At 41.2% G+C, this 21,873-nt stretch overlaps 1 protein-coding gene and 1 long non-coding RNA gene across 6 annotated transcripts in view; one reads left to right on the top strand and one right to left on the bottom strand.

Annotated features, from left to right (window-relative positions):
- Nucleotides 1–21,873, bottom strand: part of sdk2b (sidekick cell adhesion molecule 2b) — an 892,722-nt gene that overhangs the window by 83,045 nt on the left and 787,804 nt on the right. For all 4 annotated transcript variants that reach the window (XM_059653700.1, XM_059653701.1, XM_048555196.2 and 1 more), the window contains one exon: nt 12,440–12,578. In XM_059653700.1, the coding sequence (XP_059509683.1) occupies nt 12,440–12,578 (139 nt within the window). The remainder of the gene's footprint in view (nt 1–12,439; nt 12,579–21,873) is intronic.
- LOC125463653 (uncharacterized) overlaps nt 1–21,873 on the top strand; it is a 128,378-nt gene that overhangs the window by 11,743 nt on the left and 94,762 nt on the right. The window lies entirely within an intron of this gene.

The following is a 21,873-nucleotide window of genomic DNA, read 5'->3' as shown; positions in this document are numbered from 1 at the left end:
TTTGATAAATCACCATCTCTCTAAATGCAAAATCTGATTTTGTCCATTCAAATTTCTTGCAGTAGGTTCCCCACCTCTGAGATTAGACTGACTGGCCTGTTGTTTCTTGGTTTATCCCTTCCTCCCTTCTTCCATAACAATACCACTTTGACTGTTCAGGTAAGCTATCTGCACTTTTTTTTCCCCTCTCGTCTCTTTGTTATCTTTCAGGGAGGTCACCTAGATGTCAAATCCTCTGGGAGCAGTTTGCAAGGCAAAGCTGGAGTCTGTTCAAATATACAATGGAGTAAACTTACGGGTGCTGAGAACACTGCAAAACTAAAAAAAACTAATAATTTTAAATAATTAACTAAGTAGAGCTGGCAGGTCAGGTGATGGGTTGTAGCTGTATGATGTGGGAGCTAGCTGATCCCACTGAGAACAGCAGTGACCACATCTATGGCAAGTGTTGGCTGATTGAGGAGCTCTAACTCAAAATTGATGAGCTGGAATCTGAACTCCAAATACTGCGGCACATCTGAGAATGGATGCTGTGTTCCAGGAGGCAGTTACACCTCGTAGATTAACTGATGTGAATTCGATCGGCGGGCAGGGCCAGTAGGGTGTGACTGCGAGTGAGGCAGGTAGAGGGACCCTGCAGACAGTAACACAGGAGCCGCAGCCCCTGACATTGTCCCACAGGAATGAGGCACTTGCTCCCTGAGTGGATGAGGAACAGGGCTGCAGGAAGGATGAGCCAATTGACGATGGCATATTTTCCAGGAGGCCATTCAAGAGGGGGGAGCTAAAAGACAGATTGTGATTGTAGGGGATTCCATCAACAGGGGGATAGACAGTATCCTTTGTGAGCAGGATAGAGAATCCCACATGGTGTGTTGCCTGCCTGGTGCCAAGGGTGTGAGACATCTCTGACCGGCTTGAGAGGATACTAGAGAGGGAGGCCAAGGATCCAGTTGTTGTGGTCCATGTAGGTACCAACCACATAGGCAGGATGAGGAAAAAAGACCTGTTCTGGGATTCGGAAAAAACTAGGAACAAAATTTAAAAAACAGGTCTTCGAGGGTCATAATCTCTGGATTGCTGCCCGAGCCACGTGCGAATTGACATAGGGAGACGAGGATCAGGGAAGTAAGCGTGTGGCTAAAAGAGTGGTGTGGGAAAGAGGGTTACCTTTTGATGGGGCGCTGGCATCAGTTCTGGGACAGGAGGGTTCTATACCGCTGGGATGGACTCCACCTGAACAGGGACGGGGCCAGTGTTCTGGCGAGAAGGTTAAACAGGGTGGTCAACTGGACTTTAAATTAATAAGTAGGGGGGAACGGAGGAGTGAGCGTAGATGGAGAATAACAATTAATGTAAGGCAAAGCAGCAGGTGACGAGGAAGCTTTAACTCGATTGAAAATCTGGAAAAAGGTGAAAGGGAAGGAGAATTCAAGAGCTGTTAGTAATGGAGGTGATAGGACCCAAAAAGGGGCAAAAACTGGCAGAAGGGCACTTTATCTGAATGCTCAAAGCACTTGAAACAAGGTGGATGAGTTGATGGCACAAATCATGGCAAATGGGTATGATTTAGTGGCCATTACAGACATGGTTGCAGGATGGTCATGACTAGGAGTTAAATATGCAGGGGTATCAAACTGTTCAGAAGGACAGACAGGAAGGTAAGGAATGTGGTGTCACTCTGATTTTTAAGGATGATATCAGGGCAGTAGTGAGAGATGATACAGGTTCTACTGAGCAAAACATTGAATCCATTTGGGTGGAAATTAGAAATAGCAGCGAGAAGTAGTCACTGATAGGTGTGGTCTATAGGCCACCAAATAATGACACTGTGGTGGGGCAGGCAATAAACACAGATATAGTTAATGCATGTAAATATGGTAGAGCATTTATCATGGGGGATTTTAATCTACATATCAATGGTCGAACCAGGTCGGTCATGGCAGCCTTGAGGAGATGTTCACAGAATGCATCTGCGATAATTTCCTTGAACAATATGTAATGGAACCTACGAGGGAGCAAGCTATCCTAGATCTAGTCCAGTGTAATGGGACAGGAATAATTAATGATCTCACAGTTAGGGATCCTCTCGGAAGGAGAGATCAAAATATGGTCGAATTTAAAATACAGATGGAGCGTGAGAAGGTTAAATCCAGTATCTATGCCCGGTGCTTAAACAAAGAGACTATGATGGGATGAGGGAGGAGTTAGCTAAGGTAAAATGGGAACAAAAAATTTATGGTGGGTCGATTGAAGAACAGTGGAGGACTATCAAAACGATTTTTCACAGTGGTCAGCAGAAGTATATTCCAATGAAAAGGAAGAACTGTAGGAAAAGAAATAGTCAGCCATGGTTATCTACGGAAATAAATGAATTTATCAGGTTTAAAAAAACATACAAAAAAGCAAAGGTTAGTGGGAAACTAATAGATTGGGGAATCTTTAAAGGCCAACAGAAAGCCACAAAAAAAGTTATAAAGAAAAGTAAGATAAATTATGAGAGTAAACAAGCTCAAAAATATAAAAACAGGCAGCAAAAGTTTCTATAAATATGTAAATCGTAAAAGAGTGGTGAAAATAAACATTGGTCCTTTCGAGGATGAGAAGGCTAATTTAATAACTGGGAATGTGGAAATAGCCAAGAAGTTAAACAGTTATTTTGTGTTGGTCTTCACAGTGGAAGACACAAACAACATGCTGAAAACTGATGGCAAGAAGGTTATAGCAGGTGAAGACTTAGAAACCACCATTATCACTAAGGAGGCAGTGCTGGGTAAGCTAATGGGGCTTAAGGTAGACAAGTCTCCTGGCCCTGATGAAATGCATCCCAGGGTACTAAAAGAGGTGATGGAGGAAATAGCAAATGCACTAGTAATTATGTACCAAAATTCACTGAACTCTGGGGTGGTTCCTGCAGACTGGAAAACAGCCAATGTGACGCCACTGTTTAAAAAAGGAAGTAGACAAAAAGCAGGTAACTCTCGGCCAGTTAGCTTAACTTCGGTAGTGGGGAAAATACTTGAATCTATCATTAAGGAAAAAAATAGCAACACATCTGGATACAAACTGTCCCATTGGGAACACCTAGCATGGGTTCACGAAGGGTAGGTCATGTTTAACTAATTTGGTGGAATTCTTTGAGGACATTACTTGCATGGTGAACAGTGGGGAAATCTGTGAATGTGGTGAATCTCGGTTTCCAGAAGGCATTTGACAAGGTGCCACACCAAAGGCTGCTACATAAGGTAAAGTCGCACAGTATTACTGGTAATGTATTGGCATGGATAGAGGATTGGTTGACCAGTAGAAAGCAAAGAGTAGGGGTAAATGGGTGTTCTTCTGGTTGGCGGTCAGTGTCTAGTGGTGTGCCTCAGGGATAAGTGTTAGGACCGCAGTTGTTGACAATTTACATAGATAATTTGGAGTTGGGTCTAACTGTGGTGTGTTAAGATGAGTGGTAGAGCAGAGTGTACAGAAGACAGTGAAAGTCTACACCAGGGGATATAGATAGTCTGAGTGAGTGGGCAAAGGTCTGGCAGATGAAATACAATGTTGATAAGTGTGAAGTCATCTATTTTGGTAGGAATAACAGCAAAATGGACAAAACAGTAAAAAAAATCACAGCACTCTGCTGTGCAGAAGGACTTGGGTGTCCTTGTGCATGAATCGCTGAGGGTGGGATTGCAGGTGCAGCAGGCGATTAAAAAGGCAAATGGAATTTTGTCTGCCATTGCTTGAGGGATGGAGTTTAAAAACAGGGAGGCTATGCTGCAGCTGTATAGGGTCCTGGTGAGACCACACCTGGAGTACTGTGTGCAGTTTCGGTCTCCTTACTTGAGAAGAGATATACTAGCACTGGAGGGGGTGCGGAGGAGATTCACTCGGTTGATTCCAGAGTTGAGAGGGTTGAATTATGAGGAGAGACTGAGTACACTGGGATTATACTCATTGGAATTCAGAAGAATGAGGGGAGATCTTATAGGAACATATAAGATTATGAAAGGAATAGATAAGGTGGAAGCAGGGAGGTTGTTTCCACTAGCAGATGAAACTAGGGCTAGGGGGCACTGCCTCAAAATAAAGGGAAGCAAATGTAGGACTGAGGTCAGGAGGAACTTCTTCACCCAAAGGGTTGTAAATCTGTAGAATTCCCTGTCCACTGAAGCAGTTGAAGCTACCTCACTGAATGTGTTTAAGGCAAGGCTATATAAATTTTTGAACAGTAAAGGAATTAAGGGTTATGGTGAGCAGGCGGCTAAATGGTGGGGTAGGCTCGAGGGGCTGCATGGCCTACTCCTGCTCCTAATTCTTATGTTCTTTATATTCTTATGACTGTCCTCCCAATTCTACCCTGTCTCTAGTAACTGATCCTTCCTCCAAGGTTAAACATTCCTTCCTGTCTAGCTATATTCCTCATACTGTTATACATCTCAATTATATCCCCCCTCCAGCCTCCTCTGCTGTAAGGAAAATAACCTCAATCTATTCAATCTCTCTTCGTAACTAAAACTCTCTAGCCCAGACAATATCCTGGTAAATCTCCTCAGATCGTCTCCAGTGCAATCTCATCCCTAGTCCAGATTCCTCATGATTTTGAATGCCTCTGTGAGATCAATCTTACATAAGAGCATACAAACAAGGAGCAGGAGTAAACTTTCTGGTTCCTTCAGCCAGCTCCATCATCTAATATGATCATGGCTGATCCACTTGGAACCTTGAATCCGTATTTCCATCTATCCCTGATAATCATACACTCATTTGCTTAACAAGAATCTGCTCGTTTCTTCCTTAATCATATTCAGAACTCTGCTTCCACTGGCTTTCAAGATGACTGTTTCAAAGAAAAACCAGAGAAAAATTTTTGCTACTTCTGTGTTTCTTTGGTTTTGGTGTGGCACAGTGGTTAGCACTGCAGCCTCACAGCAGCAGAGACCTGGGTTCAATTCCAGCTTCAGGTGACCATCTGTGTGGAGTTTGCATATTCACCTCACGTCTGCGTGGGTTTTCTCTGGGTGCTCCAGTTTCCTCCACAGTCCAAAGATGTGCAGGTTAGGTGGATTGACTATGCTAAATTGCCCATAGTGTCTATGCTGGGAAATGCAAGGATAGGGTGGGAATGGGTCTGAGTGGGTTGCAATTCGGAGGGTCGATGTGGACACAGTGGGCTGAATGGCTTGCTTCCACATGGTAGAAACTGTATGATTCTATGAAATAGGTCACCACTTATTTATAAATGATGCTCCTTGACTGCTCGCTAGGAAGCTAGAGACAGACCTGTCCTGCCAACTGAACTGCACTCCAATTAGGGTGCGTTGAGGGCCCTGGTGGACTATTCCCTGAAATGGAGCTCTGGGGAGACAGAGGCAAGGATGTCATAAGCAAGGGCAGGGGCACGTCTCTAACAAGCCCTCCTTCCCTCTTTATGATGTCCAGTCCCTTGATCAAGCACTGATTATCGTTGATTGAGGGGTTCCACTGGCCCACACTTCTGCCAAGGTGACAAGAGGCTTACGGTTTCATTTGTGTGCATGCTGCACAGTGACACCACCCCTTGTAGTGAGGTCCCTCTGATTAACAGCAGGATAACACCCTTAAGTGGTCATTAATTGGCCACTTAAGGACCTCAGTTGGCAGAGGTAGAGGAGAAGGTCAATCGGGGCCTTCCCATCCACAGTACGGTTCAATTATGACTTCATCCCAGCTAATTAAATATCCTTTGTGCCTCCAAATTCACCACCAGCAAAAGCTGAAAGTTTCACTGTAAGATTCTAGATATACATGTAGCTGACTTCCGGAGTAAAATTAGTAAAGCAATTATTATTTGACATTCCACTCACACCATTTGTATGATCTCTCTCTGCCCATTGATCTCTCTGCCTACAAATTCTGTGTGCTTCTCTCATTTCACCTTAAGCTTGTGATTTCAAATAAACCTGATGGTCTCTCACCTGGTGTCGTGTGACTTCTCACTGGGTAAAGCAAAAAGGAAGTATTCAAAAATGGATTGATGATGATACAAAATCAGTTTACACCCTTAACAGAAGGGGGTGAAAGCTCTAGTTACCCACTAGAATGACCATGGATGTCTAAAAGATAAAAGACAACATGAAACTTTTAAGAAAAAAAATTAAAAAACAAAACAAATGGCGAATGGGAGAGCTAAAAGAAAGCAAAGATTGGCAAAGCAAACAGTAAGGGCAGCACAAATTGAGTATCAAAATCAACACAACATTATTTTAGGAAAAGAAGGGTGATCGGATGCAATAAGGGCCCATGAAAACTGACAGACGTTTCAATGTCAATAAAACTAAGGAAACAGCAGACATGTTGAGTCATTATTTTGCAATAGTTTTTACAGTTGCTGAAGAGGTCAAACATTGCAGTGAAATATATTAAGTTCGGAATAGGGCCTCAGCAAAATTAACATATGCCAATCCCTAGGAGTAGATGGAGATGTTCTAACTAGAATCTTTCAATGTTAACAATGTGTAGAACTGGATGAACACAGCAGGCAAATGAGCATCAGAGGAGTAGGAAGGCTCACATTTCGGGCATAGACCCCTCTTCAGAAATGTGGGAGGGGATGGGGGTTCTGAAATAAATAGGGAGGGAGGGGGAGGCAGATAGAAGATGGACGGAGGAGAAGATAGGTGGAGAGGAGGCAGACAGGTCAAAGAGGCGGGGATGGAGCCAGTAAAGGTGAGTGTAGGTGGGGAGGAGATAAGTCAGTCCAGGGAGGACGGACAGGTCAAGGGGTGGGATGAGCTCAGTAGTTTGGAGATGGGAGTGGGGCTTCAGGTGGGAGGAGGGATGAGCTGGGCTGGTTTTGGGATGCGGTACGGGGAGGGGAGATTTTGAAGCTTGTGATGTCCACATTGATACCATTGGGCTGCAGGATTCCCAAGCGGAATATGAGTTGCTGTTCCTGCAGCTTCGAGTGGCATCATTGTGGCACTGCAGGAGGGCCAGGATGGACATGTCATCTAAGGAATGGGAGGGGGAGTTGAAATGGAAGTGCATTTTTTTAGTGCGAACGAAGCGTAGGTGTTCTGCAAAGTGGTCCCCAAGCCTCCGCTTGGTTTCCCCGATGTAGAGGAGGCCACAATAGGAACAGCAGATGCAGTATACCACATTGGCAGATGTGCAGGTGAACATCTGCTTAATATGGAAAGTCTTCTTGGGGCCTAGGATGGCGGTGAGGTGGGAGGTGTAGGGGCAGGTGTAGCACTTCCTGCGTTGCAGGGTACAGTGCCGTGTGTGTTGGGGCTGGAGGGGAGTGTGGAACTGACAAGGGAGTCCCAGAGAGAGTAGTCCCTCCGGAATTCAGATAAAGGTGGGGAGGGAAAATTGTCTTTGATGGTGGGGTCGGATTGCAGATGGCGGAAGTGTCAGAGGATGATGCGTTGGATCCGGGGGTTGGTGAGGTGGTACATGAGGAGGGGGATTTTGTTTTGGTTGTTATTGCGGGGAGGGGTTGAGAGGGATGAGTTGTGGGAAATGCGGGAGACACGGTCGAGTGCGTTCTCCACCACTGAGGGGGGAAGTTGTGGTCCTTGAAAAAGGAGGACACCTGAGATGTACGGGAGTGGAATGCCTCATCGTTTGTCCTCGTTTGTCCATTTGCCTGTGTTTGGCCCATTTTTCTGAAGAAGGGTCTAGGCCTGAAACATCAGCCTTCCTGCTACTCTGATGCTGCTTGACCTGCTGTTTTAATCCAGCTCTACACCTTGTTATTTCAGATTCTTCCAGCATCTGCAGTTCCTATTATCTCTTTCAAAGTTATCTTGGTTTAGGAATTGTTCTTTTAGAATGGAAAACAATGCATGTTACTCTTCTGTTTAAGATAGACAGCGGGAGAAATTGGGAAATAACATTCCAGTTAGATTACAGCTCTTGTTGGGAAATCACTGTAGTTTATAATTAAGGATGATGAAATAAAGAAACACATCTCTAAATTTGTATTGAAGATACAACACTAAGTAATGTAGGTAGCAGGATAAAATTACAAAGTGGCACTGATAAGTTAAATGAATAACCAAAGCTATGGCCAAATAAATTCAATGTGTAATTTCAAAGCCATATACTTTGGTCCTTCACAGGATAGAACAGTGCAAATTCTAAACAGTGAAAAGTTAGAAACAGTGGAGGTTTAATGAGGTTTGGGGTCCATGTGCCTGGATCATTAAAATGCCATTGCATAGTAAACAATCAAAATAACTAATAGAATCCAGGCTTTTATATTTTATTAGTTTAGAAAACAATGGGTAGAAGTATGCTGCAACAGTTCACACCTTTGCTTAGGTCACATATGGAATCCCGATCAGGAATGAGTACCATGTTTCAGCAGAAGTACATTGTGTTTGAAGGGAGTGCAGGGCAGATTTACTCGAATGATACCTGGATTCTAAGGTTTAATCTATGAGGGGAGATTATGTAACCTACAGTTGTATTTCCTGTAATTCAGATGGTTAATGAATGATTTCATGGAACAGATGGGGTAGGGAGCTAATTGGGAAGTTTGGGTTTGGCAGAGTAGTCTAAAAATGAGACCCAGGCATTTCTTGAGTGAAATTAGGAAACACATCCGCACATGAAATATGGTAGAAATGTGGAATTCTTTCCTGCAAATGGCAGCTGATGCTAGACCGAAAGAAAAGGAATGAAGGGATTTTGGGAGAAAAGAGGAACATGGAGTAAAGTCACAGAGTGGCTGCAATCTCACTGGATAGTGGAACATGCTCAAAGGATTAAATGGTCGAGAGTCATAGAGTCAAACACCACGGAAACAGACCCTTCATTCCAACTTGCCCAAGCCATCATGTTTTCCAAACTGAGCTAGTCCCACTTGCCTGCCTTTTGTCCATATCCCTCTAAACCTTTCCTATTCATGTAACTGTCCAAATGACTTTTAAATGTTGTAATTATACCTGCATCTATCATTTTGTGTGGCAGTTCATTCCACATACGAACCACCCTCTGTGTGAAAAAGTCGCCACTCAGGTCTCCTTTAAATCTTTCTCCTCTCACCTTAAAAATGTCCTCTAGTTTTAGACTACCCCACCCGATGGAAAGGACCTTTGCTATTCATCTTATCTGTGCCCCTTGTGATTTTATTAACCTCTCTAAGGTCACCCTTCAACCTTCCATGCTCTAGTGAAAGAAGTCACAGCCCATCCAGCCTCTCCTTATACCTCAAACCACCACCCCACCACACCCCCCACCCAAGTCCCAGCAACATTCTGGTGAATCTTTTCTGAACACTCTCCAATGTACCAGAACTGCACACAGGATGCCAAAAGTGACCTCACCAACATCCTGTACAACTTCAAAATGATGTCCCAACTCTAACACTGAATGGTCTGAGCAATGAGGACAAAGGTGCCTAATGCTAACTTTCATCTCCATTACATCCCCAATTCTGCAACTGCCTTATCTCATCTGTTACTTTTGTCACTTCCACACTCAAGTTTTTGTGTTCCCTTGGGCAGCCAAAAAGCCTCTGTAAAGTTTAGATTATTCAAAAATGTTCTGCTTATGTTTTACACATTGTCCTGCTCACTCCTCAACCAGGACCTTGGTGATATTTTTGTTTCTGGTTTCCCTATGCCATTAATTTAAATTTCTCACCTATGCCAAAAGTCTTTCATAGTTTTAACATGCCATAGCTCTGTGAATTTTTGAACCCTTACAACCTTCTCTTGTCCACCAAACAATTCTCCATTCCTCTAGCTTTCGCCTTTGGGATGGCTTCTCCTCCTTTCATCCCACAATTGGCAGTCATTCCTTTCATCACCTGGGCCAGAGATTTCGGAATTTCTTTCCTAAGCCTTTCACTGTCTTTTCCTTCTTCTCTTCACTTGAAGAAGTCTTTAAAACTCACTTTATTAGCTCAGTTTTTCCAGTATCACTTTGCTAACCTGTAAGGCACTTTGAGATATTTGTTCTGTGTTAAATACATAGTATATACGAGTTGCTGTAGTGACATTCAGTTTGATTAACATTTGGAAATAAAGATTGACCAATCATCAATTTCATTTATATTAATTAAATGAGCTTTTTTAGGCAGATGTCCCTGAAATTAATTTTCATCCAGGTGCTAGAAGCGCCAGGAACATTTGTGAATCATCTTACAAAGAAAAGGAAGCACAGTCTCCCAGGTTTTTTTTTGGATTTTTATTGACCAAGAAATTTTTCACAATGTACAGGCTTTCAATTAATTTTAGTGAACTTGTGTCAGATTTTTGCTACAGAGATGAATTTGAAAGCACCAATGGGATTATCTGATAATTGAGACATCCTATTCTACAGCAGGCTGGCCTTACCACGGCAGAAGAAAAGATGGTAATCACGGCATAAACAACATGACCTGTATTCCAGCTCTCATGCCAGGTGCCCTTCAAGTCATATTCATGGGACGCATTTAAGATTTAGTGCAATGTCATGAGTTTGAAAGGGAACTCCAACTCGTTATTTACTATCAACTTCCTCCCTTCTCTCCTGAATGTTTGAATTCTCATTGAGATATGGCTCCACTTTAGCTCTCAAGCACGTTCCTAATTTCTAATAGCCTTATATGGAGTTTACCTGTGTGTGTCAGCAAATTGACGTAGATCATCAACCATAACCTCTGTGAATGACAGAGTGGGTTTCAAGGACTGAATGGTCCACCCGGCTCCTAGATCTTCTGCTCTTACTCAACAAAGAAGATTATAACAACCAAGTCCAATTCTGGTTCACAGAAGATTAATATATATGTCTTTACAGCAAGAAAATTACTGGATTGCAGTCTGGATTTTGAAAATCTGATAGAATTTTCTATTATTAATCCAGGGCCACCAATGGACTAACAGTAGGATCTAAACGCAGCATAACCAGAGAGCAGTGAACTGGAACTGAAATTTAGTCATAAAACTTTTTTTTAGCCAATTTGATACAACACTACTCATAGTCAGGATCTGGTACACATGCATTTAAAAGAAAGTAAAAACCAGGGTATCAGCAGGCTGTACCTACTGTGTGCACATTGTAAGAATTATATTCACAATGACATAAGATTGTATGAACATACATTTGATTTTTGATCTACAAAATAGAAGGCCAACTTCAAAGCAAATGTCATGAAAAGGACTCGAAGGACAGATGGAGTGAAAAGTGGGGGCAGGAGCCATGTGATCTTTGGTAAACATAAGATTCATCACTGCAAATTCACATTTGTAAAACATCAAATTTTCATTTCCTATTGAATTCTGGGATTTCTGCAAAGAGATATTTTGAGCAATAAACACACCAGCAATTAGATTTTATTTCACTACTAGATGATATTTTCATAACAATTGCAATTCCAGTTTGTAATTATAGTCTTGTAGGTCGAATCAACACAATAAAGAATGTGAATGCAGAACCTTATAGGATTTTTACTCCTCTTTAGTTGCAACCTGTCCAGTTTTTGATCCAACACTCCATTTTCATATAATAATTTTCAAGTGCAACAATTTGGAGTTCTGCTATTCTGTTCAGACTTTCATTCTTTAGTATTCAAGGTTTTACAGTAAAATATGAAATTTAACTGGGTTCCACTGTTCCCATTTTTTGAAAACGATCAAGACTTTGAAAATAAACTCAATGTCATCAGAGAGGAGTGTAGTTGCCATCCCAGAACTCAATGGAGAATTTTCAAGGTGCACAGGCAGTGACTTTTGATGAAGTGGTGCATTGCTCATGAACTATGCAGTATTGCCTCAGACAAACTAGTCTAAGGTACAAACTGGCAACAGCTGAGTTCAGGCTTTTTTAAAAAATATGCAAAAGAAACTTCATCTAATACCATCGGATTTTGCATATAAGGCAGCAACATGGTAAAATATGCCATGTAATTACCTTCAAATAAATATAAGAACTAAGGATGGTAGCAACAATAAATACACTATTTAATGTAGCAAAACTATTAAATCAGTCATAAATAGCAAGACATTCCAGAAAAATAACATAAATAAGAACCAAAAAAAGTGGTCAGACGATACTGAAAAAACATGTCAGTGGCTCCAAATAAACAAACACAAAAGCAGGATACAAAATATAGTGCAAATACAAAGCCACAGTAGGGAAGCATAAGCATTACAACTAATCCAAAAAAAACATGATAACGTCTAAGTGTCTGAAAATCTCTCAACACAGAAAGAGAAATTGTAAAGAAATAAATGTACCTGCTACCAAGCTTTGGGTCCACATAATCAGGGCATCGATGAAGTAATTTGATTTAACACATGCAAATTTTAAGTATTATGTAGCAATGCCTGCCCCCAGACTCATTTTATCTTTGTTTTGGACCTGGCACAGAATGGCAACCCTTATTTTAAACCAGTCCCTCAATCTTACTTTACTCAACTATCCGTTCATGACACGTAACATTTTTTAAAAATTTGTGAGCAATGGTAGCTACCTGTTGTAGATGCCATTCTTTCTACAGAAGGAATTCTTCACTGAAAGTCGTCTGTTGTTGAGTTCCAGTGCTGGAAACCGTCCATTGTCTAGGCTCATGATCTCTTCATGAGCCAAGGCACTAGTCTTTGTGTTGTTTCCTGAAACAGAACATAAAGTTCAAATACAAACTAAAAGTTAACATTTAGTATATTCTGGTCTCATCCTCAGCACACCAAACACCAAACAGTGCGTTGTCAATTAGAGAAGAATCTTTGGGGAACAACTATCATTACTTTGGGAAGATGGTGTATTACATGCCAATGCATTTGAACAGGACATCAGTCATTGACATTATCATTGTGCAACTGCACCACACTGGAACCTGAAGGGGTATGCTCATTGTTGCTGCCTCTCCCCTCACTCTTCCATTTTCTGCTTTGTTCACTGGCTTGCTTGCTGCCTCATTCTCTGCTTCCTTCACTGCTTCTCTCACCAGCCCACTCATCCAGTGGTGGAGAGCAATGCACATTGATTGCTACGTCAGTGATTTAAAAAATTCATTCGCTTGCTCCAATGGGCTGTCAAACCACACTGGGACAGTTCTCTGGAAATCAAGACCAAGTATTCTCAGAGTCATATTGAAAGTTAAAAGCTTTATCAAAGTACAAGTCCCCAATTTATCTGTAGGATAGACTCAGATTAACAGGAAATATGGACCAAGTTTCTGTACCTGACAAGAACTTCTATTCATTACGAATAAAATAGATTCTAATCACAAATAAACAATAATGAGCTGTCTACATAAAACTCTACTACTTAAAACTTGAATACCCTTGTAAAACACACCCTGACACAGATACAAAAAAATCTGTGCTGTGGATGGATGAAAGAAAAATACTGGTGAATAGTTCAATCGCACAAGTCCTCGGGATTCAATGGAGTATTCCTTTTGCTTCCCAAGTCCTTCAGTTCTCTGACCTTTTCCTTCAGATTATCTCATTTATTCACAGAAGGCACAGTGTATCTGGTTCATAAATTATGAAATATCTGATTTGTTGGTTAAAAGCAATATCTTACAGCAAGAGAGAGAGAGAGAGAGCGAGAGAGAGACCGAGAGAGAGAGAGAGAGTCTGTTCCTTCAGCAGCCAAAATTCAATACCTCTCCTGTCCTTGGTCTAATTTCTTACACAAAACAGAACAGCAAGCCAGCGAGCTGTTTAGGAATATTGTCTGCCTTCATCAAGATATCTGGCAGGAATTAGGATGGGTGTGGGTGGAGGTGTATCAAATCATGCAGATCTGTAACCTTCCTCTTCCTCCTTAACTCAAAAAAGCATTGTTTCTGTGTGCTCTCATTGGTTGCACATCTCCCTTGACCTCACTACGTCAGTTTCTCTGCTGGTGCCTACGTTAGGTGTACATTTAGATTTCCATTGACTTTCCACTCCCAATTTACAAAATTTAAGATGCTCCACCTGCGTCTGTTGGCGTCTTAGCTAAATAATTATAGCGAGTGTTTGCCAATATTTCTTCTACTGTACATGTAGTGATAGTAGAGGTCAGCCGGGTGAACCTCATAGAATATGAATTCCCTGGATAGGGCTGTTAACCTGGTCTAATCAGGGAGCCCTGGCTGACAGATATAAACAGGAGTGTCAGACATCCTATTCACTCAGAGCTGGCTCTGAGGGAGTGTCAAAGACTCTCCACGTGTAAATAAAGGGTGATTTAGTAATGGGATACCAGCCTCTTTGGAGCTATTTCAGTGTAAGGTTTGCTGAGGCCTGTTAGGAAATGCATGAAGGAAGCAACTACATGGGGACAGAATACTATGTTATTATGCCTCAGGTGCAAACTCCCAGTATCTTGTCTCCTGTATAAAGACGATCAGCTAGCTAAAGTTCCTTATCGGTCTTGTAGTTCTCACAGTACTCCATACTGAAAGGAAAGGAAAGAACGAGTTTGAATGTCGTTAGTTTATGACGGGAAATGTTCTGGTTTCAGATAAGTAAAATTTCAGAAGGTAAAATAATGAGTGAAGCTAATTAGATTTAAAACTACAGAAAGTGCTGGAGAAACTCAGCATGTCAAACACCAGCTGTGGACAGAGAAAACAAAGGTAATGTTTTGAGGCCATTGTGACTGTTTTTCAGAAAACTTCGTATTTTTCTTTGCGACGTCCGGCATCTACAGTACTTTGCTTTTGTTTGAACATGTAAAGCTACTATTATTCGATATGGTCCCATTTTCCAGCATGCACACTTGATGGGTTGGATGGGGTGGGGTGAAATCAGGGGACTGATTTGACACTGGCCATTAAGACATAATTAAAAATGACTTCACAGCTACACAAAAACATTAATATTCACTCAGTGGTTCAGTAATATTTATTCAATATACAAGCTTTGCAAGTGCTTATGCCTTTTAAATATGTAGCTGCTCAAAGTAGTTGACCATAGGAGTTAATAAACCTTAACCATTCATGGTGGATAAATCTTTTACTGAATTAGAGGCTTTGTGGCTAATGGTATTTTCTGAAGAAATACAGCATTCTGAGAACATTTAATTAATCAAAGATCGTCAAATGCTAATGAGTATATTCTGTTGTATTGAGACAATTCTGGAGTAAACATGTAACCATGAACTATCCAACTATAGTAGTGCCATAATTCAAATATCTCTTACAGGTGAAGAGTTCTATTAAGGTTCTAATATTGAATAAATGGAGCCTGCTGCATCATCTATTCCTGCAGCTATCAGTTTTTCCCCCAAGTGAAATATGTACTGACAAAAATGCCAATGGAGTCTGCGCCTATCAAAGTCCAATGGTCAGACTTAGTCATCTTGGTGCAAATTAACTTTTAAGCCAAAATTTGCTTTTTAACTGTTTAACAATGACATCCTTGAGAATGCAACTATATTTTCTAGTTTGACCATGCTACTTTTACCATTGTTGGTAAAGTGTTGGAAAAGGTTATATTGTTGGTAAAGTGTTGGAAAAAGTTATAAGGGATAGGATTTATAATCATCTAGAAAAGAATAAATTGATTAGGGATAGTCAGCATGGTTTTGTGAAGAGAAGGTCGTGCCTCACAAACCTTATTGAGTTCTTTGAGAAGGTGACCAAACAGGTAGATGAGAGTAAACCGGTTGATGTGGTGTATATGGATTTCAGCAAGGCGTCTGATCAGGTTCCCCGCAATAGGCTATTGTACAAAATGCGGAGGAATGGGATTGTGGGAGATATAGCAGTTTGGATCGGAAATTGGCTTGCTGAAAGAAGACAGAGGGTGGTAGTTGATGGGAAATGTTCATCCTGGAGACCAGTTACTAGTGGTGTACCGCAAGGGTCGGTGTTGGGTCCACTGCTGTTTGTTATTTTTATAAATGACCTGGATGAGGGCGTAGAAGGATGGGTTAGTAAATTTGCAGATGACACTAAGGTTGGTGGAATTGCGGATAGTGACAAAGGATGCTGTAGGTTGCAGAGAGATATAGATAAGCTGCAGAGCTGGGCTGAGAGGTGGCAAATGGAGTTTAATGCAGACAAGTGTGAGGTGATGCACTTTGGTAGGAGTAACCGGAAGGCAAAGTACAGTGCTAATGCTAAGATTCTTCGTAGCGTAGATAAGCAGAGAGATCTTGGTGTCCATGTACACAGATCCTTGAAAGTTGCCACCCAGGTTGACAGGGCTGTTAAGAAGGCATACAGTGTTTTAGCTTTTATTAATAGAGGGATCGCGTTCCGGAACCAAGAGGTTATGGCCGCACTTGGAGTATTGCATACAGTTCTGGTCACCGCATTATAAGAAGGATGTGGAAGCTTTGGAAAGGGTGCAGAGGAGATTTACTAGAATGTTGCCTGGTATGGAGGGAAGGTCTTACGAGGAAAGGCTGAGGGACTTGAGGCTGTTTTCATTAGAGAGAAGAAGGTTGAGAGGTGACTTAATTGAAACATATAAAATAATCAGAGGGTCAGATAGGGTGGATAGGGAGAGCCTTTTTCCTAGGATGGTGACGGCGAGCATGAGGGGGCATAGCTTTAAATTGAGGGGTGAAAGATATAGGACAGATGTCAGAGGTAGTTTCTTTACTCAGACAGTAGTAAGGGAATGGAACACTTTGCCTGCAACGGTAGTAGATTCGCCAACTTTAGGTACATTTAAGTCGTCATTGGATAAGCATATGGGTGTACATGGAATAGTGTAGGTTAGATAGGCTTGAGATCGATATGACAGGTCGGCACAACATCGAGGGCTGAAGGGCCTGTACTGTGCTGTAATGTTCTATGTTCTATGTATTGGCAAGCTGAATAAATGAGACTGACAGATTTCTTACCTTTTTTTGGTGCATCTTAATTTCAGAGTATTACATTATTGCATGTGATAATATTTATTTATTTGTACTGCTCATTAAATTGCAACAGTACCCTGAAAATACAGTGTCATTGAAAGCAAGTTAGAAAAGTTACATATCTCTTCAGAAAAAAGTGGTATGTGGATTACAAGAAGAACTCACTTAGAGAAACTGGTATTGAACATAATCTTTTCATCAGGGAAAAAATAGTGTTGTTTTAACATCAATCTACAATGAGACTGCACTATTGCTATTAGTACTAGTTGTGGATTTGAAATGTGAAATCGATGGTGTAAATCTAAATCAGATGTTTAGGTGAAAGAGTCATTGCTGACAAGTGGCTGGTCAGCGGATAACGCTTTCCCATGGAGGAAATTAATACCTTAGTCAGACAGCTAACCAGCCCAAAAGAAACAATTGCTGGTATATTATCTCAAAACCAAGTACATAATGAATAAAACTATTAAACGAATTAAGTTCTGTTTGTTCCAGTACTTTGACATTTGTAAAGTTAATCATTCCACAACAATTCTAGCAAGCATTTGTTACATTGCCCAGGTATGTCTAAACACAGATCTCAAGATAGATTGCAACACTATCACTTTTACCAATTCACTGATCAGACCAAAAATGTTGGCAAGAAAATGTTGGCTCTACCCATTCTGCTGATGTCAAAGTCTGCTCAAGCAAACAAGGAGTTCAACTTTGGCATTCAGTTGGATCAGATCAAGCTCCCTGAAGTCCGAGTCAACTATACATGGCTAAATGTGGTTGCACTTATTGCTATTATGCAATGAACCTTCCTGTTATTTAAGAATAATATCTCTTCTGGAGGTACAATATGGTGGTGTACCCTCTACCACTATTCAGTAGATTGGACAAAGGATGACTGATGGCAGCAAATTACTAAAAACCTCCTCTCACAGTCCCACATGCTAGTAGAGGTGGCAAATACCACAAAGTGTTGGGAACGATCATTTGGGAAAGTAACACATTTTAATGTGAACAGGGACATGTTCTGCTTATTTTGAATGCATTTATTTACTTTCCAATTTAACAAGTTGAACTTTCTCTCTGGCTGTTTGCAAAGTGGTATAAATCTAGCTTTTACTTCACAAAAAGTTCTCAGATTTGTTTCTATGTGCTGCAATTACTGATTTTAGTCAGTGGCACAACAGTTAACGTAAACTGGGGAAGAGAATACTCACGCAGAGTTGCCACAGAACTGTGAATTAGTTGAACTTTTATTGGACAATGGAGCCAAATTCAATGCAGTAGATAAGCTAACAATCTACTGTGTGTGTAATTTGATGAACAACACATCTGCCACATCCTGCAACTCTTTTACAACCAGTGAAAATAATTGGTCACACTGTAAATCATTAATTGGAAATTAACATTACAGTAAAATATATTGTGTGATTTTAAGTTTTGTTTTGACATTGTTTGCAATTCAGGACAATTTATCGGGATGTTAAGTCCAGTCAGCTTAAAAGAATTGTATATTCATATTATTTGAAACATATATTATTTGAAGTACTGTAGGGTTAATAATCATTGACGCACAGTTTGAGTTTCTACCAGAAGGTAGGAGTGCTGATTAACTATTTTTGGGACTGGATGTGGCAATTGTATATCACTTCCAAGTTCTTTTCAGATCTTCCATTCAGATATTCTTGAGTTGACAAAAGAAACAAATTTAAGAATGTCAAATATTTGAAATTGGACCTTTGGGTACTTTCTGGTGAGTCCTGGTGGACAGGCCCAGGTTTCCCTCTGATAATTTTAAAGGCCCCATGACAAGGAGGTGCCAGTGTTGGGCTGGAGTGGATAAGGTCAGAAGTCACATGACACCTGGTTAAAGGGTTGTTTGAAATCACAAGCTTTCAGAGCGCGGTCCCTTCTTCAGGTGAAATTTTAGAGGCCACTTAGATGAGGCACCAGAGGGCTGCCTGTACAGCAAAAGCTTTACTTCAGCAAGACACAACTCCTTGTGAGAAAATGAGGAATATTTTCTTTCTTTATTAAATGTTTTAAAACTTTAAAACGTCCTTAAATCTTTTTAAAAGTTCTCAAAACCTCACTAAAATTAAAGTCCCATTTAAATAAAAGTTAGAAAGAGTTTAATAAAATCAAGAACTGCAGAAATCTGAAATGGGAAACAACTTGCTGGAAAAGGTCTGTCAGCATCTGTGGAGAGAAAACAGAGTAAACGTTTTGGGTCGTGTGGCCAGTGAATCTGCGAAACTCATTGCCACTGAAGGCTGTTGAGGCCAGGTCACTGAGTGTCTTTAAGACAGAGATAAATAGGTTCTTGATTAGTACAGGGATCAAAGGTTACTGGGAGAAGGCAAGAGAATGTGGTTGAAAAATATGTCAGACATGATTGAAGAGCACAACAGACTTGATGGGCTGAATGGCCTAATTTTATCCCTACATCTTCTGACTCTTCATCAGATTTAATAATAGCCTGGATGTGAATGCTGGTGGGGTGGAAAGTGAGAACCAGATGACCCTTTTGGGAGTCACCCTGCGTCCTGTAAAGGATTATATCATTCTCCCAGTTTCTCTGTCCATTTTGATGTTACTTTGTGTGTGTGTGTGTGTGTGTGTGTGTGTGGAAATGGCATCTTTTGCGCCACCAAGGATTCCCCACCACATTTTGACAGGGCCCTCAGCCAGGTCGGACCCATTTCCTGCACTTCTGCTCTCACTGTTCTGTTTCCCTTCCACTACAGCGATAGGGTCCCCCAGTCCTCAGTTACTAGCCCACTCGTGTCAGCATTCAAAGGATCACAAGCTGCCTTTTCCACCATCTCTGGAGGGATGCCACCACCAGACATGTATTCCCCTCCCCTACTTTGTCAGCATTCTGCATGGGCCATTCCCTCTTGGAAACCCCGGTCTACTCTTCCTCCCCTCCCACCACATCCCCACATCACCTTTGTAGAGGTATAACCCCTGCAAGTTTATTTCCTTTCACCTCAGGTCCAGGCACGCCTTCCAGTTGAAGCAGTGGTTTACCTGTACTTCACTTGTGTTTGCTTCTCACGATGTTTGCTCCTCTACAGTGGGGAGTCAAAACGCAGGCTGGGCACCTGCTTTGTGGAATACCTACATTCTGTCTGCAAAAATGATCCTGAGTTTCCTGTTGTCTGCCAGTTTAACATACCACTGTATTCTCTGGCTTTCACTTCTTTCTTGGCTCTGCTATAGGGCTCCAGTGAGGCTTAGTGTAAGCTGGAAGAACAGCATCTCATTTTCCACTTGAGGTCCCTGCAGCCTTCTGGGCTCAATATCAAGTTCCATAATTTTAGGGCCTGAACACCACCTTCCATGTTTTCCCACCCGCGCACCCGAGATCTTGTCACTATATAGGCTGCTTTCAGCACACCTGACCCATTTTCACTTACTGATGGTCCCGTTATCAGCTCTTCTCCTTCCTGGCGTACCATTATCCATCCTTTTGTCTGCCTAACTGTCTTTCCCCCCTTCTGGGCACAGTTTCCACATATCCTCTCACTCTTTTATTCCACACCTCCTGTCTTCAGTGCATATACCCACTTTTCCCAGCTACTACTACTGAAGAATCACTTGTCCTGAAACATTGACTCTGTTTTCTCTCCACAGATGTTGCCTAACATGCCGAGTTTCTCCAGTAAGTTCTGTTTTTGTTGTGCTAGAAAGAGTTTTATCAGTCTACAGTAAACACATGAAGAATGCCAGTATTTTCACTTCTAATCTTCTGGCTCATTTACTTCAATGTGGAGGCAGTGGCCCAGACTATTAATCCAGAAACTGAGCTAACATTCTGGAAATTAAGGTTCAAGTCCTGCCAGGACATATGGTGGAATTTGAATTCAATAAAGAAACTAGAATTAAAGATGACCATCTCATGATGACCATGAAGCCATTTTTGATTGTCAGAAAACCTAATCACTAATTATTCACAAATGTCCTTTAGAGGAGGAAATCTGCCATCCTTAGCTGGTCTGGCTGACATGTAACTGCAAACCAACAGCAATGTGGTTGACTCTTAACTGCTCTTTGAACAATCGGGATGGGCAATAAATGTTGGCCTAGCCAGAGATGCCTGTATCCCATGAGTGAATAAAAAAAAGTGTGATCAATCCTTTCTATTTAGACTGCAGGCTAATATTCATCAACATTAATGAAAGTGAAATGAGCAATAACACAGTCGCAGCTCTACCACATCTTTCTGCCACAAAGTTGGTTTGGGTGCGCTGCCTGAACATGAAGAGATTAGGCATTTCTTCACAAAAAGCAAATCAGTTTGGGCTGTCCTCAGTGTTGCTGAGTGAGCGCTGCATAAAATGATCATTTGAAATGTCTTTCAAGCAACGTATTTAAAAACATTTGGTTTGTAAATTTATAGCCAATAAAGTCATCAAAATGTTTCTTAAAACTAATCTTTCATTAAATAACAAGAATATTGTTAGCTACATTTGGGCAAGAATATAATTCTTTAACAGCTGTCCTATATTTATGGCTAATTCTTTTACTGGCAGCAACTTCCTTACCATAAACCTTACGCCGAAAGGTTACTTCCTCCTCCCAGGTGCTAACAGAATGCATGAATTATTCTTTGTTGCAGATGGCAGAAATTCAACAAATTTAATTTAATCCTGCATCCATTTCTGTAAATTAGAAGTGTTTTGTATTCATCGAAAGACTGTTCTGCTCACCCTGCAGGCCATCACACTTAACAGATGTCAGACCTAACATTAACATAAAGCCAAAGTTAAACAAAAAAAACCCCAAAAGTTTGCAGGCAGTAGATTTCCTACTTATAATTAATGGTAAAATGTTGTCATTGCTGAATTTTGAGATAATGTGAACTTGCAATAAATTAGAATTGAATTGTTGAAAAAATAGATTTGCTACACTTAAGAAAGACGATCGACTCTGTGGTACTTGAGCCAATATAGAACAGTTTGGATCGCGCCTCCGGATTGCTAAAGACACAACACGACTTTGGAATCTTTAAGATACAAACAAGACCAGTAGATAGGAAGTTGGACAGATTTCCTGACAAAAATGGCAGGAGAGTTAAATGAATTACTGTTCAATTCTATC

Source organism: Stegostoma tigrinum, chromosome 22 (assembly GCF_030684315.1).
Source record: "Stegostoma tigrinum isolate sSteTig4 chromosome 22, sSteTig4.hap1, whole genome shotgun sequence".
NCBI lineage: Eukaryota > Metazoa > Chordata > Chondrichthyes > Orectolobiformes > Stegostomatidae > Stegostoma > Stegostoma tigrinum.
This window is presented reverse-complemented; position numbering and strand designations above follow the sequence as displayed.